The sequence below is a fragment of the Bradysia coprophila genome (genome assembly GCF_014529535.1).
Source record: "Bradysia coprophila strain Holo2 chromosome IV unlocalized genomic scaffold, BU_Bcop_v1 contig_106, whole genome shotgun sequence".
Classification (NCBI taxonomy): domain Eukaryota; kingdom Metazoa; phylum Arthropoda; class Insecta; order Diptera; family Sciaridae; genus Bradysia; species Bradysia coprophila.
Genome location: NW_023503372.1, coordinates 1,885,055 through 1,898,639, shown reverse-complemented (window position 1 = coordinate 1,898,639; position 13,585 = coordinate 1,885,055). Strand labels below are relative to the sequence as shown.

The 13,585-nt window shown below is 36.2% G+C and overlaps 1 protein-coding gene across 1 annotated transcript; it reads left to right on the top strand.

Annotated features, from left to right (window-relative positions):
• Positions 1–5,952: 5,952 nt before the first annotated feature.
• Positions 5,953–7,084, top strand: LOC119070841. Its single transcript, XM_037175350.1, has one exon. The coding sequence runs from the start codon at positions 5,985–5,987 to the stop codon at positions 6,990–6,992; it is 1,008 nt and encodes a 335-aa protein (XP_037031245.1). The 5' UTR covers positions 5,953–5,984; the 3' UTR covers positions 6,993–7,084.
• Positions 7,085–13,585: the final 6,501 nt, after the last annotated feature.

Sequence of the window (13,585 nt, the reverse complement as noted above, 5' to 3'; positions counted from 1 at the left end):
ATAGATTGTTCCAAAGATCGTCGATCATTCTTTAATTTTTTTTATTTATTTATGTAGACATCAGTAGACAAATTCAGAAGCGCAGCGACTTTGGTTTTGCCCATGGGGGCAAGATAATTTTTCTGAAATTTGCCTAACCAAAGTCAATGTTAGGAATCTGTTTTGGTTGCTACTCCGCATCGAAATGTTTAAACAATCCTCTAATTTTATTGGATGCCCCACAAACTTTCCGCAGCCCCCATCGTCTCGTGGACTCTGCGCCACTGGACAAAACGCGGTCATTTTTGATTTGAATATATTGTGTTATTCATTGACTGGAAAGTGTACTGGAAAATGGCCAAGGGCTAAACAAACGCTGCTTTGAATTAGTCTAGTTCACGATCTGGCATAATTTGTATAAGAGACTCAGTAAAAATTTTAAACAAAAGAATTCTTTTGTTTACATTTTTTCACTAAGTCCTTCATGCAAATTACGGCAGCGATATTCTCTTGTATTAAAGTGCGTGGAAATATATTTTTCAACTCATTTGTTCATCTTTTGACTTAAAATTTAAATCCTGAAACGCACTTACGGCGTGAATTTCATATTTGCTCATTATTCTGTTTTCTAGAACACAGAAGTTGGGTTCATAGACTTCACAAGGTTAAAATTGGTTTGGAAAAAATGATGTTTCTTTGGTTGTTACAATTACAACAGTGTGTTATGTGCACATACTCAGATGTACTTATCTTACCTTGAAACAATGTTGTCCCAATTAACAGCTGAATCTGATGTGCACATAACTCATTTTACCATCAAAAATTTCAAATGAAAAACCATTGCTGCAACCTGAAACATCTGTTGCCTGTTTTGAATTTGTATACAGTATGAGAACTTCATTCAAGTTCAACCTAAAATAGTTTACTCAAACAAATTAGAAATTATCTGTTAGACGAAATGCAATATTTAAACAGACGTTATGTTCGATATGATAGAATCGATAATTAGCTGATGGTCCACTCTTCATATATCTGGTATAAATACCACACAATATTGCTTCAAAGGATTAGTTTAGTTTTGTGGATCGAAAAGTACAAGTGATTGCCAAGATGATGAAAATCGTGCTCTTTACTCTAACCTTGGTTGCGCTATTTGCAGCAATTTCCACTTCACCTATCCCAGAAGGTAAAAATGGCAAACCTCTTTCCTATGGAGAGAATAGATTTGTATTTGTTGACCAGAATCAATTGTGAGAATTTTAATTTTTTTTTCTTTGTATTTTCATGGGGTAGCTGAGCCGTGCTTTCTTTTAAAACTTTTATTTTTTACTACAACGACAACCACTACCACCACTACAACCACCACGACAACGACGACGACTACGACAACAACAACTACAACTACAACAACAGTAGCAGCAGGTTGATTGAAACGTGAATATTGTTGAAAAAATATTCGTTACAAGAAAAAATTAGGAGGTGGTTAGTTCCTGAATTATTAGAATAAGAATAGTCATATGGTTGTAAATAGTTATTTAGTTATTAAATGTCATTTTTACTGAAAACGAAAATTGTGTTGCCTAGTTCCTATCCTATTTCCGAATGTTCTATTCTTATTGTGCTAAGGGTCCCAGAATACGCAGGGTCTATTTTTAGGAATTTAATTCTTACAAATTCTCACTAAATTCATAAAGAAACAACGTTTTTCGTAAACGACGGGGGAAATACGCGACGAAGTAACAAAACAATAATTCCCTTGACTGAAAGTCATGGGTCTTATGGATGATAAACACCCTAAAATGTTTGTCACACAATGTTTACTACTATGATTGAAAATGCATGAATGTATGACCAAAAACCTTAAATATAGAAAATGTTTGTCACACTTTGATGATTCCTTGATAACACGATAACTTGACTAATTCTCAACGGATTTCCAAAAACTTTTTTTTAATCGACGGGGAATTGAATTCCTGAGGTTAAGTTCGAAGATGGGCTATGACGGTCGGGTGATTCCCAAAAGAATTTTTGTCTTGTCCCTTGATAAACACGATAACTCGAGTAGTTTCCAACGGACTTCCAAAAACTTTTTTTTATTTCACGGGGAATTAAATTCCTCAGGTTAAGTTCGAAGATGAGTCGTAACGGATGGGTGATCTTAGAGATATTCCCAAAAAATTTTTTGACTTGTCGCTTGATTCCACGATAAATCGAGTAGTGTTCGATGGATTTCCAAAAACTTTTTATTAATCGACAGCGAATTAAATTGATGAGGCTAAGTTCGAAGATGGGTCGTAACGGACGGGTGATCTTAGAGATATTCCCAAAAGAATTTTTGTCTCGTTTCTAGATAACACGATAATTCAATTTCTTTTGGATGAGTCAGATCCCTTGACTGACTAATTTTCTCAAGAAGATTTTTGTAATCCGTGCAAAAAAAAATCACTAAAAGTTATATAAAAGTACAAGGGTCCAGTAGCAAAGAGCTTAGAGATTCTTATTCTCTTTACTTAAATACCACAGATTCTCAATCCACATAAAAAACTTCGTTCATATCATGTACTTCAAAATGGCTCATACGTATTTTCAGTACTTAAGAGGTCGATGCATCGATGCTTTGCTGAAAAGTATACATTTGGGTGATTTTTAAATACTGTCTTTTGATGATATCTTTCCGCCAGAATCATTTTTCAAGTATGTACGACTGCAATAACGACCACGAATTGTTAGCTTTCTACATAAAACAGATTAGGTTGTAGCAATACTCTCTCTAGCAACCAAACTCTCAATTCTCTTCTCTTTCTTTGTATTTTACAAACACTATTCTACATTTTGACTAACTACGCTGTAATTTACATGTAAAGGCTACTTTATTCTTTTACCACCTTAATAAAAGTAGTTTGTTTGTTAGAGAGGGTCGAGAGGGTATTGGTTGTAGCAGTTTGACCAACCATGAGAAAACTAAACAGTTTATGAAAATTTCGTTACACTGCCCACTTTTTTTAGAGCTGGTAAAGTTTTTTTTATAAAAACATGGAAGAATGAGACCATGTTTTGACGCCTTTTATTGGTATGCTATAGTACAATGGTAACTTATATGTTAATTTATTACTATTGATGATAATTTTTCCAACTGTCTCTCTGTGAGAGACACCCAGCCGAACGTGTGCGAGTCTTTCCATTATATTGATTAATACTACAATTTTAGCTAACCACCGATGCCTCTTAAGTTTTATTGTCTGCTAACAGACCCTGGAAAGGGGCGAATTTCTCGCTTACCTCTTAAATAAAAATGGAACTCGTGTGATTACGGAGGTGGAACTCGCTTTGCTCTGGCCGCAAAGTTCACACTCGTCCAAACTTTAATTTTTTTCTTATCATCGATACCAAGATATTACACAAAATTTTTTTTGGAATAAATCCTAGAATATTATTCCAGTATATTCCATTAACGAACTTAACCCAAAAATTTATTTTTTAGTATTTATAATTTTCTTTTGTGGAAAACCATTAAGAATTACTAAACTTAAACACAATAATATCACGGGACGATACAAAAATTCTTTTGGGAATATCTCTCAGATCCTCCGACCGTTATGTTATAGCCCATCTTTGAACTTATCCCCGGGAATGGAATTCCCCGTCTAATAAAAAAAGTTTTTGAAATCCGTTGAGGATTGCGTGAAGTTATCGTGTTATCTAGGAACGAGACAAAAATTCTTTTGTGAATATCTCTAAGATCACCTGTCCGTTATGACCTATCTTCGAACTTAACCTCAGCAATTTAATTCGCTGTCGATTAAAAAAAAACATTTTGGAAATCCATCGAAAACTACTCGAGTTATCGTGGAATCAAGCCACAAGACAAAAATTCTTTTGAGAATATCTCTAAGATCACCCATCTGTTATAGTCCATCTTCCAATTTAACCTCAGGAATTCAATTCACCGTCGATTAAAACAAAGTTTTTGGAAATCCGTTGAGAATTACTTAAGTTATCGTGTTATAAAGAAACAAGACAAAAATTCTTTTGGGAATATCTCTAAGATCACCCGTCCGTTACGACCCATCTTTGAACTTAGCCTCATCAATTTAATTCGATGTCGATTAATAAAAAGTTTTTGGAAATCCATCGAACACTACTCGATTTATCGTGGAATCAAGCGACAAGACAAAAATTCTTTTGGGAATATCTCTAAGATCACCCATCCGTTACGACCCATCTTCGAACTGAACCTGAGGAATTTAATTCCCCGTGTAATAAAAAAAAGTTTTTGGAAATCCGTTGAAAACTACTCGAGTTATCGTGTTTTCAAGGGACGAGACAAGAATTCTTTTGGGTATATCTCTAAGATCACCCGACCGTCATAGCCCATCTTCGAACTTAGCCTCAGGAATTCAATTCCCCGTCGATTAAAAAAAAAGTTTTTGGAAATCCGTTGAGAATTAGTCAAGTTATCGTGTTATCAAGGAATCGTCAAAGTGTGATAAACATTTTCTATATTTAAGGTTTTTGGTCATACATTCATGCATTTTCAATCATAGTAGTAAACATTGTGTGACAAACATTTTAGGGTGTTTATCATCCATAAGACCCATGACTTTCAGTCAAGGGAATAAAGTGACATTTTTGGTCCGCCTGAATGAAATATGACGTTACTTCATTGCGGTGTCGAATTTCGTTTTGTTTATTTGTTGCTTTCTTGAGTAAAATGTCCTGTGGGGAAATTTGTTTATCTTCGAGGGTTAGGCTTGTATCGAAAGTCGAAAGCCGATTTTGTACTATTACTCTTTATTTCCGACTGAAAACATCATTCTAAGACCTTTGCCAGTCTCCAACGTAACTATACGTTCGTTCAGAAGCCAGTTGACAGTTGGCTTTTCATACAAAAGAGCACACCTTAATAGATTCGAATTCAAAAACAAATGGATCAGCTAACATATTGTCGCCTCTTTTCAACGAAAAGCAAACGCGTCTGCTAGTGACCACGGAACAGAGCTAAATTCCTTAACCTGTTACCAACGCACTCCAAGAACAGGCACGAGAACAGAATTAAATAAGAGGTGTCCACGACGCAATAGTCTAAAATTGTCATATAAATTCAGTTTTTTTTATGTTGGTATAGGCCACTGCGTTACGGACGTTCTATACAAAATAAAAGGCCAAATGACCTTTAAAAAAATCTGTTCTTGTGCCTGTTATTTGAGTGTGTTGTTGTTCAATTATTTTTGATTGGCAGATTTCAAATCTTGTACTTCCATTTTTGTTAACATTTTACTATATAAATGACCATATTACCCAGAGCATGTCATGTTTTTGTCGGCGTTATCGATAACAGTTGAATGGCAGTATGTGCCATTATCATTAATCCATCTTTCTATCGTGCGTAGCATTAGACCCTTCGACACTTCAGAGTCTTCTTTTAACTAAAAGGTACTACAAGAAAGCGCATAAAAATGTTGAAATAAGGGTGAAGTCATCATCCCGATCGATGCATTTTGCCAAGCCTCGAATGTAGAGCAACTGTAAGTTGTACGACATACAATTTTTCAAAGACAATCAGGGAAAATGTACTTGTGACTCCATTCTTACGCTTAATCGAAAAGACTCGGACAACTGTGTAAATATTGTACCAACGAATACACTTGACACGAATACTATTTTGCGAACTGGGTGATATATAAGGGTACTTCGGGGAACTGTCAAATTCTGGGTAACGTCTAAGTTTATTGCAAGAAAATCTAATTTGACGATGTGTCGAATTAGATTTTTCTCATAAGACCATGTGTCCCAGAAGCTGACAGTTGAGGTTCAAGATATACCTTCTCGTTGAGCTATTTCGAAACACCCATTCAGTCGAGCATTCAGTCGTTTAATTTGGATCATAAAACAAGTCCACGCGGATCAGTTGTTGCACATGGACTAACGGTATAAAAGTGATGCAAAATATATTTGAAATCACTTGGAATTTTTCGTTCCGTGTACACAAAACGTGCAATACAAAAATGTTTTTTCGAAGACTTCTTTCGACATTAAGTATTTGCTTATTGGTAAATAAGTTTGAGGCTCGTCAAGACGTCATACAATGGATTGAGTCGAATAGAATAACTAACTGGGGTGACTGGGGTGCAGCCGACTTTTGTCCTGAAGGAAGTTATGTCACTGGCTTTGACCTAAAGATAGAGGATAACCAAGGAGGCGGTGACGACACTGCAGTGAATTCTATAAAGCTTATCTGCACGAATTTGAAAGGAGTCTATCAAAAAGATATTGTAAGTAGTGAGGGAAGCTGGGGCAATTATCGAGGGCGTAAATATTGCCCTAATGGACTTGGTAATGGTTTTGAACTAAGATCGGAGTCTGGTCAGGGTCGTGGTGACGATACAGCTGGTGTGGATTTTAACTTAATCTGCGCTAACAGCGATGGTAGCAGTACGATTATCCGAGGAGGAGAGATTTTAACTTACGGTGATTGGAGAACAACGAACAGAATGTGTCCACCCCAGACAGCTATTTGCGGAATTCGTACTCAGGTCGAACGGCCTCAAGGCAGTGGCGATGACACTGCACTGAATAATGTTGATTTAGCTTGTTGTCGCGTACCACATCCCGCCGAGACATGTCAATTACAGCGAGGACGTTGGGAGACGGTAATCGGATGCCATCAAGGAATTTCACAGTGTAATGTAAAATTCAAAAGTGGACTCACAACGTCTTCACAAACGACAAGCACCTTAACGGAATCTGTAAAATTAGCTGAAAAACTGGGATTCAGTATGAGCGCTGAAGGATCAATTGGTATCATACAATCTCGACTAGAAGTGAACGGCGAAATTGCAAAAGAGAAATTTAATGAGAAAACTTTGCAGACTATCATTAGTCAAACGGATACTTATGAAATGGAATGGTCGTTTCAAATAAGTTGTGTTGGCACAGCACAGGAGCTGGTTTTGGTTTGTGGTCCGTTTAAAGTTAAAACGAAAGAGTATCGCTGTGTACCTGACTCAAGATAAGCAGGAAGCATATCGTTGGGACAGTTATCGAATACATTAACTTGATTTGAAAGTATTTTCAACAGATTGAAATAAAATATTTCGCTTAAACTTGCCAACTTGCCTTTCGCTGTGTCTACTTTTTTTTGTCGTAGGTGTCGATAAAATTGTATATCTGTCTGGAAGATGCGGGAAAAGGCAATAAGAACGCATAAGATTCTATTCAGTACAATTAGGCCGTGTGTCACCGCACATTCTTTAAAAGAATTAAAAAATTCTCAAATAAGTTGACATTTTTAGTCCGAACATTTCTGACAACAAACTTGATGTAAGCCTACACGCCAAATTTTCCAATTTTCAACAAACTAATCCTCGCCGAGTTAATACTGCAAAATACGAATACGACACACAATTTGCGACAATTTGTGACTTGGACTTTGCCAAGCAAAAACAAATTGACAATATAATAGCATTTCAGTTGATCGCTAACAAAAATCGAATACACACAACATTGTCCTGCAAGTTCACCACACTAATTTTAACTGAAAGCCAGACTTCCACTTCCAAGGTCTTTAGGCAATATATACCTTGCGCTTTGCGTATTTGTGGGGAACATGCAAAAGCTCATCACAGTAGGCTATTGAACCCACTAAAATCTAATTTTAAATCGCTAGAATAATTCCATAAATCTAAATGTGATACTAAGAAACCACGTGTTTCAATAAGTCCTGGGAGCGATCCTGAAGACATGGACCTAATCTTTTTGGGCTGAACGGCGTACTTTCGTTCACTTTTCCAAGCCCTTTCAAGAAATATCACTAAATAACTAAAGAAATCCAACATTACATCTACATTACACATTACATTACACATTGCACATTACATTACATTGTAATGTAATGTAATGTAGCGTTACAAACTGCATCTTTGATTTCTGAAGCCAATCGGCGAGATAAATTTTTTTGGTTTGCGAACTTTTAAAGTACTCACAAAAGTTCACCAAAGTGCGCTGCTGAACCCAGAAAAAGTTAAGCCCGACTGTCTAGATTCGCTCCCTGAACCTTGCAATATTACGTAATATTACGTAATATTCGAGGGGTAACCGACTGGCCAAAATGGTGTCAAATCAATTTCTAATTCCTTTCAATTCCGCTTAATTACCTCAATTACCGGACCAACTCGTCTAATTGCCGGATTCGCTCTATTTCCTTTCAATTCCGTTCAATTCCGTTCAATTCCTTTCAATTTCTTTCAATTCCCTTTCAATTCCCTTTCAATTTCCTTTCAATACCCTTTCAATTTCTAAAGGTACTTCCTGTCAATTTCTTTTAATTGCTCTTAATTCCTTTTATTTCTTTAATTAACGGATTAACACCACTACTTGCCGGATTCGCACTTCAATTCCTATAATTTCAATCAATTCCTTCAATTCCACGAATTTTCGAAATAATTGCTCGATACTTTCAAATAGATATAAATTTAAAGTCAAAGTTAAACCCATAAGCATTTTGGAAAATGAATCGTCAGATTATATCAATATAAAATTTGGAACAACTATGTTGTCCTACATTTGTGACTCATTTTGTTAGAATCTTTAATTTTTACTCATACTCTTTTAGAAGAGATTTTTCAATTTCAATTTAGATTAAACCGTCTAATTGACTGCAGTTTTGTTTAAAATGATTTCACATCGCACATCGTTGTTTATTTTAGATAAATAGTATTTTTCGTATCAAGCTAGGAAATGACGAAAAACTTTTGTGCATCCGACAACTGAAATACGACATATTTTGTCATGATTTTTCACTAAGAAATGTCAGTTTTTCCCGAACTATATATCGTGCAGGAATAGTTATTTACGTATATGTTGTGGACGGTATATTTTAGGCAATTTCGCGGATTGTAGCACGAACGAAGTGAGGGCGACAAGCGAAAGTGCCTAAAATAAACCATCCACAACAGATGCATATACAACTTTTCATGCTGAGGGCCTAAGTTACGAGAAAAATTCCGTAATTTATGTCCTAGGCAAGAAAAAAACTTTATTTCTTTACGATTTATGGTGCGGGAAAGGAATTACATGATCTTTTCCATGACTATACATTTATTAATTTGATATGGTGAATGTGAAGTGTGTATGTTTTCAAGTAAATTGCTGTGTTTTGTCTATTTCAGTTGTCCGATGCACAAAACGTTGTTCGTACCTCGACAGGAAATGGATTTGTTCAGCACACGTCAGCAAAAGCCAAAGCACTCAATTTTTTGTTTCGCTCAAGTGATCGACATCGTAAGATTTTAGGCTTTTGAAAAGTTGATGGAATAGATGATATTGTCGGTGATGCATTTTTTTGTAAATTTGGTTTGAAACTGGAGCATTTCGCATCGGCAATGCCCCAGCCTAACCTCCCCCTGACGAATATTCACTTGTTTGTTGCGGCTCAAACTCTTCCGCATCTGACTCACAAGAATCCTCTGAAGAAGAATCCTTCAGTGTGGATATTTTGAACATAAAAGGACGTTGGACCTGTTCTAAAATGGAACTGATCAACACTGTACACTGTTATTTATTGTGCGGGAGCTTTTAAAATTAAAACAAAAAGGAAATAATGTGGTTTTGCATTCGCTGGTCCTTCTTTCCGATAATCACACTTATCAGCATTTACTTTCAATTCCTTACAATTCCACATATTTCCAGTCAATTCCTATCAATTCCGATCAATTCCGATCAATTCCGGTCAATTCCATCAATTCCAATTATTTACCGGATACTCCGGCAATTCCTTTGAGGGTGTGTAGTCAATTTCCCGAGTCGGTTACCCCTCGGTAATATTGCAAGGTTCAGTGAGCGAATCTAGCTACTAATACCCAACTTTTTCTGGGCACTTTGGTGAACTTTTGAGAGTACTTTAAAAGTTCGCAAACCAAAAAAATTTATCTCGCCGATTGGCTTCAGAAATCAAAGATGCAGTTTGTAACGCTACATTACATTACATTACAATGTAATGTAATGTAATGTGCAATGTGTAACGTGTAATGTAGATGTAATGTTGGATTTCTTTAGTTATTTAGTGATATTTCTTGAAAGGGCTTGGAAAAGTGAACGAAAGTACGCCGTTCAGCCCAAAAAGATTAGGTCCATGTCTTCAGGATCGCTCCCAGGACTTATTGAAACACGTGGTTTCTTAGTATCACATTTACATTTATGGAATTATTCTAGCGATTTAAAATTAGATTTTAGTGGGTTCAATAGCCTACTGTGATGAGCTTTTGCATGTTCCCCACAAATACGCAAAGCGCAAGGTATATATTGCCTAAAGACCTTGGAAGTGGAAGTCTGGCCTTCAGTTAAAATTAGTGTGGTGAACTTGTAGGACAATGTTGTGTGTATTCGATTTTTGTTAACGATCAACTGAAATGCTATTATATTGTCAATTTGTTTTTGTTTGGCAAAGTCCAAGTCACAAATTGTGTGTCGTATTCGTATTTTGCAGTATTAACTCGGCGAGGATTAGTTTGTTGAAAATTGGAAAATTTGGCGTGTAGGCTTACATCAAGTTTGTTGTCAGAAATGTTCGGACTAAAAATGTCAACTTATTTGAGAATTTTTTAATTCTTTTAAAGAATGCGCGGTGACACACGGCCTAATTGTACTGAATAGAATCTTATGGGTTCTTATTGCCTTTTCCCGCATCTTCCACTGCAAAAGGTTAAAATTAATTTTGAAATGAAATATGAAAATGTCAGCGACAATCTGCGAGTTCTTCCTCAAAGACAAAAGAGCTTTTGTCTGAATTTTTAATGGAATGGTAAAGTTTCAATTCCCCTCATTCGCCCTCTATGTAACACCGCTACTCGTAGATATTCTAATAGTCTGTTGCCAATTCGCAACGTTAAAAATATCGAAAGTCTTACTCAACAAAAAGTTCTCCGTGAGAAAGCAAGCTGTCAAATAAACAAAGTAAAAATTGAAAAACTTCAATTTTGTCTCTCACACGGAGTACCTTTTTGGTAAGAAGAAATTAAGCATAATTCTGAACCGATATTCAAAATTCGACAGTTTAAAGTTGCTCAAACTTTTGCTGCGTTTTAATTGGAAACAGTACACTGATAAAACTATTTCAAATAATTACCTGCAGTGGGCATTATTTTTCAAACCGTTTTGTCTAGCCGCTTGACACTTGGAATTAAAACAAAAGATCATCTTCAAGGCCGTTTGAAATGCCATCCACGTCAAGAAATGCTATCCACTCCGCCTCCGACTCCACTATACCCAGCGAGCGATGTATTTTAAACACTATGAATCCTAGATTATGCTAGCAGGTTTTAGTGGTAAAGGACAATCACACAAGGAGCTGACCCTCAATTGGCATACAGTCCAACTAACTACAACATTTAGGTTCAGATTACACATTCAAAAGATCCTCTGAGAGATTTACCAGAGCCTTATAAGTCATCCGATCTCCTGAGAGATTCACCAACATCATAACAGTATTTTCGATGATGATTGCTGAATTGTAAATATATAATTAACAATGAGATATATACAAACTGACTCAATGCTCCTCGTCTTCTTCCGAGATTTGTCCATCATAAATGGCCTGTTCTACTTCATTCAGGTTAAATTCATCGTTGGTCATGGCGTCAAGTAAGTGACTCGTGCCTGTTTTCATTGATTCTTTGCGCAGTGTATCTTCCCAGATGAAGCTTACCACGTCAAGAAATGCCATCCACGTTAAAAAAATCTCATACAAATGAATGAACGAAAAATTTAACGAAACTTAAGTGAAGTTACGTCTGAAAGTACCGCATGATCGTCACTTGATATTGAGGTTGCGCTCGACGACAACGTCGCTATTTCCTGGGGGTGCAGTGAGTAAAAGTCTTTTGGTACGTCACCGAAAAACTCTGTCAACAATAAAATATTTTATAAAATTGTAGCAAAATCATTAGCCACTAGCGGGGAAACATGTCACGCCCCAAATCATTTCTTCGTTTACTTTTTCTTATCTCATTTATTTCAACAATCGCAACATGCCCCCCGACTACTTACATTTTCAATCTTTACAATACACTATAAAAAAACAAGAAATTATAGAGGAAAAAAACGTTTTTAAGCAGTAGACAGTTTTTATTCGTATGACCAAGGAACAAGAAGTTGCGTTTAATCCATCGAGCCACCTGAAAAAGAACGGTTAGCGAGGCCAATCGACTAGAGGTCCGATTTTGCACAAGTCGATGAGACTTGCAATTTTACATTTAGTTTCGTGAGACCAGAATCAGATTAGACTAATGGATACAGATTAAAGATAGAACCATTGGTCCATAATTGCATGCTTGCAAGATTAAATCAGTGCAAATCATGATTCTTACCGTTCAATTTGATTGGAATCTTCAACGTAGGTATATTTAGTCCTGTGTTCATGAGTATTATAAGATATTTTACCGGTAAGGCCTTATGCAATATTTGTAAAACGTTCTAACGAGAACAATATCCTTACTTCGTTTGTACACTAAGAAACTGAGAAACTTAGAGGTGGTCGAACATACCACATTTTCCCAAAATTACACAGACCACTCAATGCCTCCAAGAAGTTTCAAGGCTACTCAAAAGGGCCTCCTCTGAAATGACTCCTCGAAACCTTACAATAATCCGGGAAGTCGACAGCTTTTATAATTTTTCGAATTCTTAGCAAAATTGTAAGACAGGATTTGTCTAGTGGATCTGTAAACAAAATGCTGTCGGATGGTATGCAGTCTCCCAAAAAAGATGTATGTAGGGCCTACAATGTAGGCTGCAATTGCGGTGCACTGAAAAATATCGTAACAGAAAATTTTGAAAAGACAATTCCCGAAACCGTATTTTGATAAAAACCAATCGAATTTATAATTTATCTTTTTTGGGAGACTACATACCCTTCGGCTGCATTTTCAATACAGATCTCACGCCCGCTCTACAATCTCTGTAGAGTAGAAGTAGACAGTGAATATGACCTAATTCATCTATTTGATCTGATGTGTTTATGTACTAACTCTATTTAGTTATGCTAAAAATTTTAAATGCAAACCATTGCTGTAACATCGACATATTTCATTCGTTAATTATTTTTTTGTTGTAGCAGAACCTTGTTCAAGGGCAACGAAAATATGTTTTTTAACCGAACCAATTTCATAAGAGATTACAAAATGTTGTAGATCAAATAAAATATTTTACAAACCGTTGTCCTTGCTATTAAATGAATCGATAGCTAGCAATTTTCAGTATAAATACCACGTCGCATCGCTTCAAAGGATCAGATAAGTTTTGTGTATTAAAGTGTAGAAGTAATTTCAAACTTTGTTCAACGAAAAAAAAATGATGAAAGCTGTCCTATTCGTTCTCGTCATCGTAGCTCTATTTGCAGCAACGTCGACCTCACCTAACCCAGAAGGTATATAATCTGAAAACCAGACTAGATCCGCTGAACGAACGAATTAATCTGACAATATTAATATCCAATTTCACTTCGATTCGTAGCTGAACCGTGCCTTCTTCTGAAATTGTTATTTTTGACAACAACAACTACTACAACTACAACTACTACAGCAGCAGCAACTACAACAGCAGCAGCAGCAAC

Coding starts and splice junctions, on each gene's coding strand:
- LOC119070841 (XM_037175350.1), top strand. CDS start 5,985: ATGTTTTTTCGAAGACTTCTTTCGACATTAAGTATTTGCTTATTGGTA.